Below are 15,327 nucleotides of genomic sequence, written 5' to 3'. Positions count from 1 at the left end.
TGGATTCCGAAGTGTTGCGCCTCCTTTTGGAAACTATGATTCTTCTTATGAGATGCTCCGGTTTTGAAGGTGCGAGCATCAAAACTTGTGCCAAACTTTACCAAAAAAATTCCATGGGGTTGTGAGAGAAAGCCACGGTGACACGCCAATTTTCGTGATTTCCGGACTCTATATGTATCTCTTGTAATTCAAATACCAACAAGGCCTACGCCTGTGGCCACACCCTGCGGCCGAAATGTTTGAAAAAAATTCTAGTTTCTCGGACAATGAACGAAAACTCGCAAAGCGACAAATAAATGATCTAGCTAACACCCATGTGTAGTTGCAACACGGTTTTATATATATAGCACCAGAAAATGAAAAAAAATGGCTCAACTATAGCAAGCGAGATCTCAAATGCACCAGAAAATCGAACCTTAGGGTACAATGGTGGTTGCTTACCGTGGAAAACAATTCGAGGCGAAATGACGAACTCATGTTTTCATTCAAATGAAAATATGTTGTTAGTTAATGTAAATGTTTTCAAATAGCACACGGTTCATTCACGAAAGTCATGTGCCTACCAAACTGTGGCCGATGCCCCCCTGTTATGCGTGATGTGAGTCGTGCGTTCTAATTGGACAGAACCCAAACCCCACGGATCGTACTTCTACACCATTGGATGCTACCAGATCGAATGGCAATCCTCATCCCTTTTATCATCACATGTAGTTATGGCTAGGATTTGATTTATATGCCAAAATGCACGGTCAATGCCAAAAATGGCTTAAATATAGCACACGAGACCTGAAATGCGTCAGAAAATCAAACATGTCGTATAATGGTGATGTCTTAACGTGGAAAAAAGTTCCAAGAGAAACGATGAACTCACCATTAGCGCGTCTTCATTTCAAACAAAATTATGTTGTTTGTGCAGACGAGCGCTTAGAGGCAACCATTTGCATAGGCATTTCCACGCGGCGATCGGGGATCTTTTTTACCCTTTTCACCTAGGCCACCAACACCCCCCCATCACCCCCCGGTTTCACTCAATAGTCCACCCAATCTCCAACGTCAGCTCCCCCTCCCCCAGATCCACAGTGGAACCCTCTCTGACGCCGGCGTGCTCAACCCGACCATGTGCCCGCTCTTCTGCGTCAAGCCTACCTCCACTGTCATTCCCAACACGTCGTTGCCCATGCCTCGTCGTCTTCATTTGCTCGCCAGCCACCCTCGAGCATATCGATCCTGTAACCCTCGCCTCTCTTGTGGTCCTACCGGGTTTGCACAAGAAACATGTTAGTTAGTGCTCTCCATCGCAGTGAGGCATATTTCCTAGCAATCCCTCTTCCTGTTTCATTCGGTATGTTCCCAAATTGGCTATAAAATTTTAGAGAGCGCATATATATATTCATTATCTACCTTCCTAACTAGTACATATAAGTTCTATTTATTCCAATTGGTTATTGTCGATTTATAGATCATGGGCGCCCGAGTCACACAAACTTAACAAATTAGCCATACATTTTCTAAATTATTGCATGACATGTTTAGACAACTTGATACAAAGTTGTTAGCCTTATTCTTATCGTCCTTTCCTGAGTTTCCCATGTGTTCTCTGTAGATGTCGAGTAGCATCGACAACACCCATGCTTCAAGCGATGTATCTTCATCAGAGTCCGACAACCCTAGGTCTCCAGCAGATGGTGAGGAATCAAGTAATCTGAAACGGGATAGAGTCGTAGCAATTACCCTTCCGGTCAGTACACGGAGGAACGCTCCAAAGAAGCCCACACACCAGCCTAAAGGTGTATATGAAGTAACCAACATCGATTTAAAGTCTTGGGCTCCAACTAAGCCAGATAAAGCACACACGAGGTTCAGGAGTATGTGTGGATTTGTTGGCAGGGCAAGGCTCAACATTAATCTGCTGGGGTTTCGGAAGGCTGGCATAGAAACACGGCAAAGGATAGTCCAGGAGATCATGGATCACCTCAATGTTCCAAAGCAGTGGAGAATGCAGGTGGAACACACTGCACCGAAGAAGGCTAGGGATGCTTGGAGAAACTGAAAGCATGTGTTGTACAAGAAGTACTTGAGTGAAGGCAAGGACCCAATCCATGCATACCCCCAAATTACAAAGGCAGACTGGGTAGAATTCAAAAGGGTCAGGGCAACTACAGAGTTTACTGAGAAGAGTGCCAAGCAATCGGAACTTCAGAAGAGGAACACGCACACCCACCATATGGGTGTCGCAGGATACTACGGCATGAAACCGATATGGGACCAGGAGGACAAAGAAGCATTAGTTGTGGGTGGGAAACCGGCCTTTAGTGAAATCAGGGGCGAACGCGCTATAGACTACTTGTAGGCATGTGCAAGGAGGCATGATGAAGGAACTTATTACTTTGAAAACTCACGTGACGAAGACGGAAGAACTATATCGGGTGGTGTTAAAGGCTTCCAAGATCCCTGGAAGGTTCTACAGGAACTCAGGGCCATGTGACATTCTATTCGATGCTCTGAAAACAAGAGAGCCCCCTGGCCGTGCAAGGGGTATAGGTGTCAATGTCCCGCACAAGAGGGCTTTCACACTCAGCAAAGAAGAGATGCTCAGCATGAAAAAAACGAGGAGTGAAATGAAGCAGAATGAATTGTATGAAAGGTTGACAAAGGACATGTATCCGACAGTTCGAAAGGAAATTGAGGAGTCAATGATGATGCAGAAGACTCTAACACTAATAGATAGCCAGCAGATTGAAGGGGAGGCGGGCATGAAGGATGCTGGTCATTGCGCGACAACACTACACAAGAGTAGCTGTGCATCAGCTGACCCCAGACACTGACACTGCAGCTGCTCATGATGATGCTATATCGGATCTATCTGGAATGAAAGACATACTGAGGGGCGTGCTTACACATTTTGAAGATACGTTAAAATGTGCAATAGCCTGGGTTTGCCCACCCTTCTTGGAAGAGGGCCTCTTATTGGACAATGTGCCATTGAAGTCGGGCTGTGTGAAGTGCTACGTGAGTGAAGTCACGCCTGAGTTTGCCCACCCTTCTTGGAAGAGGGCCTCTTATTCTGGGATCTACCCATTTTTGTGATTTGCATTGATCTTTCTTGCAACATCTTTGAGACGGCCGCCACCTAAAACATATTCCTTGATATTCCATTTGAACCTAATTCCAGGAGCTTCAATATTTCTGCACAATCTGTCTCCACCTGGATAGGCAAGGGAGTCCAGTGCAATGCCAGCTTCAGGCCCTCCTCACACGCTGATAGCTCGGCCTCCAGTGCGCCCGGGCAGTTTTGGATCCATTTGCATGCCAGGTAGATAACCACACCCGTGTGATCACGCAGGATCATACCGACGCCGACTGTTCCATCTGCATGTACAAACGAACCGTCAAAATTGAGCTTTGCAACACCGCCCGCGAGAGGCATCCAACTGGGTTGTACTCTAGACTCCAGCTTATGTTGAGCACCATTGTTGGATAAAAGAGCCGGTTGCTTCCCCTTGAGGACGTCCACCTCCGACCCTTGTTTGATGAGTAGCAAGGAATCGATATAGCTACAGAGAAATTTCTTCGACGCCTCGACTGGGATCAGTGGCTTGTCATAGTTAAGTTCGTTCCGAACATGCCATACACGCCATAGTAGCATGAGTAGGAGCATACGTCGGGTCTCATCTAGTTGCTGGAGGCAAAGAAAGAGCCATTCCAGTTCCATACCTTTGAGTGAGTCATCAGCAGGAAGGTCTCAAACCGATCTCATCGTAGTCCAAAGATTACGTGCATGAGGGCATCGAACGAGTACATGAAATGCCGTCTCCGTCTCTTGCCCATAGATGGTAGAGATCGCATCATGATCAAGGTGATGGCACGACTTATTTTCCCTGGTGGCCAAGACCCCTCTCACAGCCTTCCACGCGAACACCCAAACTTTAGGTGGGGCGCCGCAGCTCCACAACAACTTCCAAGCTGGTCTTGACCCATCCTGGCTGCCACTCAACTCGTCAATCTCATGCGTTGTCATGAGATGATCCCGAGCCATGCTATATGTTGATTTGACAGAGAACAGCCCATGCTTGTCCGGCTGCCAAGCAACGCAGTCCTTTTCTATTCTACACGTGGTATATGTTGAGGTAGGCAGAAGCCATGTCATTGCGTACGCGAAGATGGTAACCAATCTCCACTGATATGTCTGTTCACAAGAGATTTACAAAAGGGATACAAGTAGCTAGACAAGAGTACATGGCAAATTTAAACAAGACAAACTCTATATTTTTCTTTTCGGGTGGCAAGTTTGAGTTTATTTCTTGGGTTTTCTTCGATGATAACTTTAATTGTAAAAAACGTCGGAATGCTTCGTGTCACACGTATGACACTTATCATTTGAAATAACAAAGATGCCTCACCCTTTTGCTAGCATCACTTGGGGCGCGACTACCATAAGACCCGTTTTATAAGACGGTGATGAAAACACCGCTTCACGCCCTGGGGTGAAAAATACTGTTTTATATTTTGGTCTTCAATGTACGGGGTCACGAAATTGGGTCGTTGTGCGGCAATAAAGGCTGGAAGTTTGGCGGCAATGGTCGAGAAAAATGGTGCGTGATCCTCCAAGGAAACAGTGCAGCAGGGACAGGGCTGGACCGGGACAGCTCTCGGCGTCGCCCGTATAGCACCGGCCAGCTTTAGTTAATTCTATATGGCGTGGAGACACAGACACTTGGAGTACTTGTGATATTGAAAAAGTAAAAAAGGGACCGATTAATGTTTGCCGTGGCGATACGATTTGGCCATGCCATGCCACACTTGGTTCAAGAACAAGAAGAAAAAGCAAAGGATGCTAGGACTAGGACGATGTGACCGTACGTCCAGCTGGGACACGACTCATGAGGAACGCACTGAATGCACATCTGGAACATGTGCAAATCTCAACCGTAAGCTCGCCATAATAAACTCACTCATCGCACCGGCAAATTCCGATGCCGAGCACACTTACGCACGACACCATAAATTCGGATCTTGACCACCATCATGAGGATTTGGTTTGGAAGCGCAACAAGTCCGATCTTCTCGGAGGTGAATTTTCGTACTACCGCTCGCGTTGTAGTTGTTGTTTCGTTGGTGATCATCTACCGCTACTACTACCCCCTAGATAGAGGAAGAGAATGCCACGTTTCTTGTCTCGGTCTCTCTTAGTACTCTTTTTGGTTCTTTTACTTTGCATATAAGAATTGTCTGAAGTCAAACTTGACCATATTTATATGAAAAAATGTTAACATCTACAATGCCAAATTTATACAATATGAAAACTAAGGTCATGACGCATCTAATGTTGTTGATTTCACATTATGAATGTTGGTATTGTTTTCTATAAATTTGGTCAAAGTTTACGAGTCTTGACTTCAGACAAATCTTATATGTGAACTAAAAAGGACCGGGGGAATACACACAAAACCACCTATAATTTACTCTAACTGAACAGAAATTAGCACTAAATGTGAAAACTCAGCAAAGCCGCTAAATACCAAAGGGTTAGAAAGACCACAAACAAATGAAACTCAAAGCTACGAAACCTCTTGTTTTCTTTTCATAAAAGAAGAAGAAACCAGAGAAAGAGAGAGAAAAGTAGTACTAGTACAGTACTCTCAGCAGCTGTGGGGAAGACAGGCCCGGCCCCAACAATGTTGGACCCACCAACCAACACCCATCCATCCATTCCTCCTCTATAAATGGACGCTTCCCCCCACAACATCCGGCTCAACTCAGGTCTCCCTCCGCCCCGGCCCCAAGTCACAGCCTCGCCTCCCCTTCCACCATCAGCACCTACCCGAAGCCAAGAACCACCTTCCGCCCCTCCACCACCTGGCCGGCGAGAACCACCAGCCTTCCCTTCCCGACCCCAACACCGACCGACGGATCAGGCGATGGCAGTTGAGGCCACGGCAGAGAAGAACACCGGCGCCGCTGCCCCGGAGAGCGGGGACAGGCGCTCCCGCTTCAGGCGGATCTGCGTCTACTGCGGCAGCGCCAAGGGCCGGAAGGCCAGCTACCAGGACGCCGCCGTCGAGCTCGGCAAGGAGCTGGTACTTGGTCTTTCTTCTCCCCCTCCCCCTCCCCCTGTCACGCTCACGCTCACGCTTACGCGTAGAAATCTTTTCTGTTGGGTTTATAAATTTTGCGGCAACGGAAATCTTCTTCTCCTCTTTTATTTCGCTCGCCCCCACATGTTGGCCTTGTTGTTCGTGTTTGTTTGGGGATGGCACGTCACCAGCTTCTGCCTGCCTGCTGGCTGCTGAGCTGTAGAACGTCGTGGGGTGCACGGCGCACTGCATCTGCATGGATCACGCCTGCATGATCATACCTCACGCGCCACGCTGGTTGCATAGTGGCTCGATCACGCCTCACGCACCGCGCGCGCTGGACAAATCACAAATGGTACTACTTGCTAGAAGTTGCTGCATCCATTTGCCATTTCTGCTCTCTCCGAAATGGTCCGTCATGGCTGGGTCATGGTCATGGTCACGGAAGACAATGATGGCTTGCTTGCTTCCCCCAAGGAACGATCTTTCATGTTTTGCTTCTTGCATATACTACTACTATTTCAGTTTCAACACAAGAAATCCCACCTTTAATTTGGTTTCTTGTTTGCGTTGCAGGTGGAGAGGGGCATCGACCTGGTCTACGGAGGAGGCTCCATTGGGCTCATGGGCCTCGTCTCCCACGCAGTCCATGATGGAGGACGCCATGTGATTGGGTAACTTCATTTCATTGCCTCCCCACCGTATATCATAGCATAGCTCCCTCTCTCTCTCTCTCTCTCTATCTATCTATCTATCTATCTATCTTGTTTGATGAGTGGTGTTCCTGTGCGTGCATGCTTCCTGCTCCTTCTTTGTACGCATCAAGATGGCAGGCAGCCTTTGGTTTGGTTTGCTTTGATCTGGGGCCAGGGCCAGGGCCAGAGGGGGCAGCAGTGGGAGGCATTTTGAATGCGTCTGGGTTCCATTCACAGGAGTGGAACCACCTTTTGGACTCGCTTCCGAAAGGCTCCTAGCCTGCATGCTCCAAATGGACTTCCCTCCTCCTCTTGGAGTGCCCCTTCTCTCGTCCCTCCCTCTAATTATTGCCTACCAGGACTCCAGTACCACCAGTGCTCATTCAGTCCATCTCCATCTCTCCCTATACATGCACAGCACGGTCCAGCTAGCCAGTAGTAGAGGTGTTGTGCCTACGCTAGGAGGAGTAGTGGGCACTGGTTTTGCCAGTTTCTTGCCATGGCAAAAAGCTGTGGCCTTACTTACTGTTTGACTGCTTTATGCCAACAACTGACGTGTCTATCTGTTTGCTCTTCTCTTTTGTCCGGCAGGGTCATCCCCAAGTCCTTGATGCCCAGAGAGGTGAGCGATCCATCTACTACTCTACTCCCCCATTTGCTTCATGCATGTTTCTACTTTTACTCCGTTTTGCTAGGCATGCGTGCGTGCGTGCGTGCCATATCCACTTCAATTCTCTCTGCATTTACGTTGCTCACATGAATATGGTGCGCCGCTCCAACGCCAATGCGTGCTCCCTTTTAAATGTACCACTACGACTATCAGTTCAAAGCTACTGCTTCGCTTGCCTTGCCTTTGGACTTCACCTCACCGGATATGCAACCTACTCCTTGGCTGAACATAGTAATAACTTGAGTTTTTTACTACTACTACCACCTATAGCTGAACATGGATAGCACTTTTACTAGTAACTGTCCTTGTTATTGTTATTGACCAAGGTACTAGTACTACTATGGAGAAGTAGAAATGTGTCTAGCTGAACACGTCCTTTTCTTGTTTATTTATTACTGTACTACTAGTACTATATGATGAGCTCATGCAGGTGCAGTACGTACCGTACAGAAATGTGTGTGCGGTTCTTTACATGCAAATTAAAAACTTACTTTCTCAGGACCTTTTTCTTTCGTTGCATTTGCTAGTTTTAGTAGAGGGTTTTGAACACATGATCTAATTCGAAGCTGAAATGCGCAACCATTAATGGTACTGCCTGCTTAACATTCCTGTCACTGCTTCAATCTTCAGGTCACTGGAGAGCCTGTTGGGGAAGTCAGAGCCGTCTCCGGCATGCACGAGAGGAAGGCCGAGATGGTTCGCTCTGCTGATGCCTTCATTGCCTTACCCGGTATGAGAGAATCTTATCTTAGTTGCTCCCAACATGGATGGATCTCCTGTCAAGTGTGATTTGAATCACTGGATTCTTCAATGCAAGATCTGAAAAATCTCCATCTCTTGCACCACAGGTGGCTACGGGACTCTGGATGAGCTGCTCGAGGTCCTCACGTGGGCCCAACTTGGGATCCACAAGAAGCCGGTAACGACCAATTCTGATTCCTTGTAGCATCAACAATTCGATCGTCTCAAAAGCTTAATTATATGCTCATGATTGCGCGATAGTTTAACCATCATGCGTGCTGCCTGCATGTTTCCGAATCCCTTGCTTGTCTGATCTGCGGCTATCCAGGCAATTAGTTTAGCCCAAAGTCGTGTTTAGGCCTTGATTGTGGCTTGGTGGTGCTCCCAGTCCCATCCCATGTGATTGGCCGGAAGCTTTCGCCATCTAGAGGATGGCAAATTATTGATCAGTAGTTTAAGCAGCCTAGCATCTCAGAGACCAACATATAAGTTTGGGGAGCATGCGATCCGCAATCTCCATTGTTTATACTGTAGGTATTATTAGAATTTAGAATGATGTTTGGAGGATCTTGTGCCAGTCGGATTTACGTTGAAAAAGGAATGTATTGTTGGCATCTAAGGTAGAAGACCGATCCACGAACCACAAGTTGTAGAGGAGTGGACGGTTTGAATAATCTCTTTATTAACTAGTAACGAATGTTCTCCACTTCGATTTATCATATCTATCACTATTATTTGTGCTTGAGGGGCCCTACCAAATGTTGTATTCATGATATCTAGGTGGAACGGATCCATGTTAGTATTTTTCGGAAGAAATCTGTTATGCTGAATCTTAATGCTTAGATCCCCCTTTTATTATTCTCAATCAATACAGTATTACAGTACAGTAGCAGTACACATTAGCAGCCAGTAACTAGTAGGGGTTAACGACTGATCTCTTTTGGTGGATATTGACCGAGCAGATCGGGTTGCTGAACGTGGATGGGTTCTACAATTTCTTCCTGTCCTTCATCGACATGGCTGTGAGCGAAGGATTCATACAGGAGGACGCGAGGCACCTCGTCATCTCAGCTCCAACCGCCAAGGAGCTAGTTCTCAAGCTCGAGGTAATTATATACAGACCCAATCAATATCGTTACTGTTACGTGGCCACCGTCAGTCAGTGTGTTGACATGTACTAGCATGCATGAATTTGCAGGAGTATGTTCCGGACTACGAGATCGGGCTGGTGTGGGAGGATCAGGGCCAGATCACGCACGGCTTCGTGCCGGAGCTGGAGCCCGGCATTGCGTCGTCATGATACGATTCATCGTGGAAGCGTTTCTGAACTAAGTAACATCTGACCGTGCAAAAAAAAAGAAGAAAAAAAGATGGGAGTGTGCTAGTCCTTGTCAGTCGTAGCTTTTGCCTGTCACTGCCAGTGGCATGACAGTGTTAGCATTGAGTAGCAAGTAGTGGTGCGGTTGATGATGGGAGTTCTTTTGGTCGTAGCTTAGGTACTAGAAGTAGAAGGAAGGGATTGCATGTACAAATGTGTCATGTAGGAGCAGCAGCAGATGTGTGTTCCTTAACTATCAATCAAGAATGGGAAAATTCGTCTCGCTCCGTGTGGATCTGTTTGCTTGCACGTGTGTGTCGCTCATGGATGATGTGCAAACAAATGATGATTCAAGCCGTGATAACGGAAGAAACGAAGTGTTTGTAGGCCAGTGTGCCCTAGACAGCTAGACTAGATGAAGATGAAGGAGGAGGATCCGCGTCGTTGGTGGAAGGGGCACATCGTTTGTGCGCTTTTGGAAAGCCGGGGCTGTCGCCGTCGCGCGCGCGCGCGCACGCACGCACGTCGGCGATGGGACCTGTCCCTCCCGAAGGCACTGAGAGAGAGAGGTCCGTGTCGAGATGGTGTGTGTGTCGGCAAGGGACAGGCAGACACCGGTGGGCCTCGCGGCGGCGACAATGCGGCTCCCGCCCGTGGATGGATTGCCTGCCGCACGCGCTTCCTTCCTTCTTTCTCTCCTTCTTTCTTTCTTTCGGTTGAGACGCCGTTTTCTCCTCCTGCTTCCTCCAAAGGCAGGAAGAATCTGCTGCTTGCTGCGGCCCATAAAAGGAGACTGACTTTGGCTGGACTGGCTGCGGCCGGTGCGGCGGGAATGGCCATGGATGTGAAAGGAATGGCCGTGTACGTCTTGTTTAGGCGCGCACGTACTACTCCTACGTGATATAGTTTATTCAAGGAGTTGTCTTCGTTCAGCATAGGATATGTGCATATTCGTGCGGTTTGGTCGATGCTCTTTTTCTCTTCCGTTTCCACGCTTCAGGGCCATTTTCAGCACACACTTTGCCGTCTTCGTTGCCTGTCTTCTGTCAATAATTGCCCATGTTGCTTTCTACCATCTTTCATTACGCATCGGCATCACCACACCAACGCCCCTAAAAAAGAAGCAGCACCATCCTTACCGATCGACCTCACCCTGTCACTCACCCACCCTTTCTCCATGGATTCCTTCCCATGTTTTTTTTTGACAGCAAGGTTGTTGGTTCAACACATCAACAAGTATTACTACTTGTGCTACTCACCATCAGAAATTCAAACGACTAAGGGCCTGTTCGGATAACCACCTGCTCCCTGAAATTTCGGAATCTGGAGAGTACCTACATGCGCGCTCCACGATTTTTAACTGAAACTCCGCCCGCTCCGGGAGTGGCCTCGTGGAGCGGCGGGTCTCCGAACAGGCCCTAAATCAAGTAAATGAAGCTAACCTTCCTCCATCTCAGCTCTTCATATCGCACTTTCCACTTCTTCACCTGCCGTGGATGGATTCCACGCTTGTTGGTGACCAGATCAACTCCCTCCCTGTGGTTACCAGTGTGTTCTCTGAGACCACGTATGTTAGTACTGCTTTTTTAACAGGATGGCAAGTTGGAACAATACATGCAACCAGGGTCGGTAGGTCCTTGTATCTTCTGCGACTGCTTTACTCACTATGTCAAACACCAAGAATTCCTTGTTTCTATCGAATAAATACTTACTTGACTGCCAAAAATACAGACTTTCAAACTGGATGCACCTACCTGGACTGCTTCACGGTTAATACATGGACCAGGCACTCAACAAAACTTCACCAACAATGCAGCAAGAGACCCAGAAAAATCAGACGACGACCCGCTGATGACAACGCTGTAATTATATACTTCTACTAGGACTAGGAGAGCTGAGAGCAACCCGATAACATTTGTATCCATCCTTAGCACATGTTTTCAGGAGTTGTTACTCGACACGACACCCCAAGTAGCATACAAGAAAATAGCCCACAAAAATAAAGCCTGCTCTGAACTCAACTGTCTATATCATCAAGTACAACAGGAATTGCAGAGGGTCTCGTTATTTTTAGTTTTTTCATTACTGGTTAACAGATTACACAAAGGAAAGGGATCACCGCTTTTCACTCGAATGGAACGGGCGAGCCATGCTTCTTGTTGACAATGGCCATGGCCAGGTACCTGCTGCCCATGCCGATGGGCGTTTGGTCATCAGGCCCTTCCCAGAATGGGGCTTCTCCGTCTCCGACTAGACGCCAGTAGCCTGTCCTCAGAGACTCCGCCTGCTTCTCGTCACAGTTCTGCATAAGGGCTTCCACCCGGAAGTTGATACCAAGAGAACCCAACAACTGGGATTGAGTCATTGGTCCATGGACGGAAATATCATCTGCAGATATAACAAGACACAAGCCTAGTAAGAAATGCTTGCCTTGCCATGAAAAGTACAAACAAGCAATAAGAGTTCATAAACGTTGCAAACCTGAAGCATCCTTGGCAGAGTGCTTGATTGCAGCAAAATCAACATAGGCACTGAGATCAGCAGACCCAGGGTCGTCTAATATGTGAACGAATTTGTGTTTGCGGATTGCCTGCATATATATCGTTGTTTTCTTAATGTACATGTCATTTATTCAAGAGACTAGTCTATTGCTTACAGAATTGATATTCGTAAAAGAACAGTCCATGAGATAATTCCTTGTGCAAGCACATTATATATAAAACCAAATACTGTACAAAACAAGGAATAGAATTTGGGTATCATGTGAGCACCAAAGACTATCCAGTCTACTTTTAGCAATTTATTTATGTCAAGAGATCCACAGGGGCAGGACTAGCTGGAGCTTTGTACACACTACGGTCAACAACTTCTTCAGTTCAACTCAGGTGTAGCGAAACAATTTTAAAATGCAAACCTGAAGACTATCAGACACTATTCCATTTTTGCCATAGTCAATGATCAGAGCACCTCCACCATCTGAGCTAATTCGGTCTGCGATCTGTTCGCTAATCTCCATTGCTTTCGGGCAGACTTCAATCTGCTCAACCTTCTCGAGCTCCTCAGGACTAGCCCATTGACAACGTTTGGAGAGGAAAATTAAAGAGGCTGTAGGCTGCGGAGACAGAACAAAGCGAAACCTGCTACGAAGTAAGAATTACACATTTACTTAAGGTTAATAATACTTAACTAAGATTTGTAAAACCTACGATGAGTCTCCTGCGAGATCCACCATCTTTTCACACCAGCCGCGTGACCCTTTCTGCAGGAAAAAATGGTTGTTCAGTGGAACGATTGCACAGTAATTAATCTTTAAGCGTGATAAAATCTGAAACAGACTGCTCACCAACCTGAAATTGATGGATTGGTAAAGCATCAAAGAATTCATGAGCAACAATTATGGTGGGGACTGCAGATAAGACACTTAAAATAAGGCAAACAAGAGAAACCCCAAAAATATGTTTGAAAGACAAAAACTTGAAGATACATAAAGGCAACCCAGTTTCAGAATAAACCATACAACTTGTAGAAGAACACTAAAGGCAGTCCAACAGAGAGATTACAAGCATCAGAAGCTGAAATGTTTAAGGATCGACATACACCAAGTATCTAAGCTAGCTCATTAGCAAGTTTAAGCATCAGAAGCAAATAAGCAATGGCAGCATAGGTGCTTGAAGATCATCCAACTAATTGGCAACATCATTAGCAAGTTGAGGATAATATATATTGTGCGATTGTGTCACTTTCAAAAGGAAATCGACGATAGATCCGTCTATTTTTGGTCCATGTCATTATGTACTTTAGCACATTCTTTACCACAACAAATGAATCAGACCATACTAATTCCACAAATCTCATGGTATGGTTAAAAGATGAATGACAGTATAAGAGTTTATCATACAAGTGCCTAGATGATATCCACAGTTATACCATAGAGATTAACTACTTAGAAACATGAAATTTGTAGCTGAAAGAGCCCCTTACATCCTGAAGGAACCTGTTCGAGGGAGGCATGCCAATAAACAGGGGCTCCACAAAGCTTGCTAACTGTCCTTTTTTCATCACCAACAGATTCATCTTCACATTTCAGAGTATTGTACTGCACCTTTTGCAATGTAGGGCTACATTCTACCAAGTTAATGTTGAGCGCCTTAGTGAAATTAACGAACTTTGCTGAGCCCTATTGAAATGGACATATGCATTAAGAAACAGGACAGTACAAGTTCGACAAAGGAGAGGCACAAGCAAGAAAACCATACACGAAGTAAATCTGCCAAGAGAGTTCCTCGTCCTGGGCCAAGCTCAATCAAATTCACCTTCTCTGGTTGCCCCATTTGCTCCCACAGACACATCGCCCACACACCAATCAGCTGAGGCAAAGCAGCAAAACATTATTTACTCTTATCTCATAAGCCATAGCATAAGATCAACCAATCGAGTAAATCAACCACTGGTCAAATTAAATTCACCATACGAATATAAAACACTTAATACGATTCTGAATATCATAATTTCCAATAATACTATAGTCCTGCAGCAAAAATGATGTGCAATGGAAGTGCACAAACATAAAAGATTACAATGCCTCACAACCATTCATAAATATCACGTGGTGTATCGTTGCATTGTTATACATGAAACAAATGGTCCATCTCTCTGCCATCACTGAATTTCCAAGTGTGGCACATTACATGATTCTAATACCTGTACTCGCAAAAAAGAAGAAGATTCTAATACCTGAATGCTGGAAGACAAACAGCTAGGGAGCACCACTTACCTCTCCAAACATCTGGCTGACCTCTGGTGAGGTGATGAAATCCCCAGACTCCCCAAACACATCGCGATTCATGTAGTACCCAGACTGTGGGTTTGTAAGCACCTCCTCCATGTACTCAGCTATGCTGATCGGCCCACTCCGGAACTAACCTTCCAATGACAACCGAATCACATTTCCACAATGCAAGCAATGGAGATTAAAGACTAATAATGGAGGGGGGAACCATCGATACGTTTATGATGCTCTTAAGATGCTTGACAAGGTCAGAGTCCGACGACGGCTCGTGAGAGTGCTCTGTCGCATAGATCAAATGTGCATAATCAGAAACACTGGACCCCAATGTGCATGCGCGTAACAGTCTGAAAAATGTGAATGTGTATGGGAGTGAGAGGGGTGAGACCTGGGGGGCTGTATAGACCGGCGCGGTCCACAGAAATGCTGAGCCTGGCGCCGGAATCGCCTGATGATCCCGGGAGCTTGTCATCCTCCGCCTCATCGTCGCGGGCACCGACGGAGGACGGTGGCGGCGAGGACGTCGGCGTGGACGAGAAGCGCGCGAGGAAGGAGGAGGAGGATATGTAAGGAGGGAGGGTCCGACGCGTGGATGAGCCGGCTTCCCCACTGCAGCCGGTGATGCGAGGGGCCAGGCGGCGGAGCAGAGCGGCGGCTGGGCTCCGAAGCATCTCGACGGCGAGACAGAAGGAGTAGCTGAAGTGCTGGTGGGTTGGGCCGGAGAGGGGGTAGGACGACGACGGGTTTCGCTCGAAAGCCCAATGAGCCTGGCCGGGCTATCACTTTGATTACCCCTCTCAGGCCGTTGGATCGTCACTTTTGGGCATCTTTCCTGCCTTCTTAGGCCATTAGCATTCGTGGCCGTTGGATCGTCATTTTTGGACGTTTTCTACCATCCGATTGTCTTTTAATTGCACTCCCCGTCGCTTCGTTCGATCCTAACGAGCGCTAACCCTTCTTGGGCCGCTGCTCTGGTAGCTTTCTTCGCCTTCTGAGATTAAATTGAGCCTACCAGGCCTGTAATCGTCCCTTGCGGGGAGGCC

General features: G+C 46.9%; 2 protein-coding genes across 2 annotated transcripts; one reads left to right on the top strand and one right to left on the bottom strand.

Annotated features, from left to right (window-relative positions):
• Window positions 1-5,738: 5,738 nt before the first annotated feature.
• On the top strand, window positions 5,739-9,781 carry LOC125544035 (cytokinin riboside 5'-monophosphate phosphoribohydrolase LOG). Its single transcript, XM_048707566.2, has 7 exons — window positions 5,739-6,077; window positions 6,651-6,748; window positions 7,361-7,391; window positions 8,070-8,169; window positions 8,288-8,358; window positions 9,143-9,286; window positions 9,379-9,781. The coding sequence occupies exons 1-7, from the start codon at window positions 5,919-5,921 to the stop codon at window positions 9,478-9,480; spliced, it is 705 nt and encodes a 234-aa protein (XP_048563523.1). The 5' UTR covers window positions 5,739-5,918; the 3' UTR covers window positions 9,481-9,781.
• Window positions 9,782-11,393: 1,612 nt separating this feature from the next.
• On the bottom strand, window positions 11,394-15,044 carry LOC125544034 (NADH dehydrogenase ubiquinone complex I, assembly factor-like protein (DUF185)). The gene is made up of 10 exons (XM_048707564.2): window positions 14,673-15,044; window positions 14,505-14,566; window positions 14,273-14,416; window positions 13,755-13,865; window positions 13,480-13,675; window positions 12,846-12,904; window positions 12,705-12,757; window positions 12,413-12,635; window positions 11,980-12,088; window positions 11,394-11,886 (listed from the first exon to the last, which is right to left on the bottom strand). The coding sequence occupies exons 1-10, from the start codon at window positions 14,953-14,955 to the stop codon at window positions 11,624-11,626; spliced, it is 1,503 nt and encodes a 500-aa protein (XP_048563521.1). The 5' UTR covers window positions 14,956-15,044; the 3' UTR covers window positions 11,394-11,623.
• Window positions 15,045-15,327: the final 283 nt, after the last annotated feature.

The sequence above is a fragment of the Triticum urartu genome, chromosome 3A (genome assembly GCF_056163025.1).
Source record: "Triticum urartu cultivar PI428250 chromosome 3A, HENAU_Tu73, whole genome shotgun sequence".
In the NCBI taxonomy this organism is placed as follows: domain Eukaryota; kingdom Viridiplantae; phylum Streptophyta; class Magnoliopsida; order Poales; family Poaceae; genus Triticum; species Triticum urartu.
The sequence above is the reverse complement of the archived record's forward strand: the minus strand, read 5'-3'. Positions and strand labels throughout refer to the sequence as shown.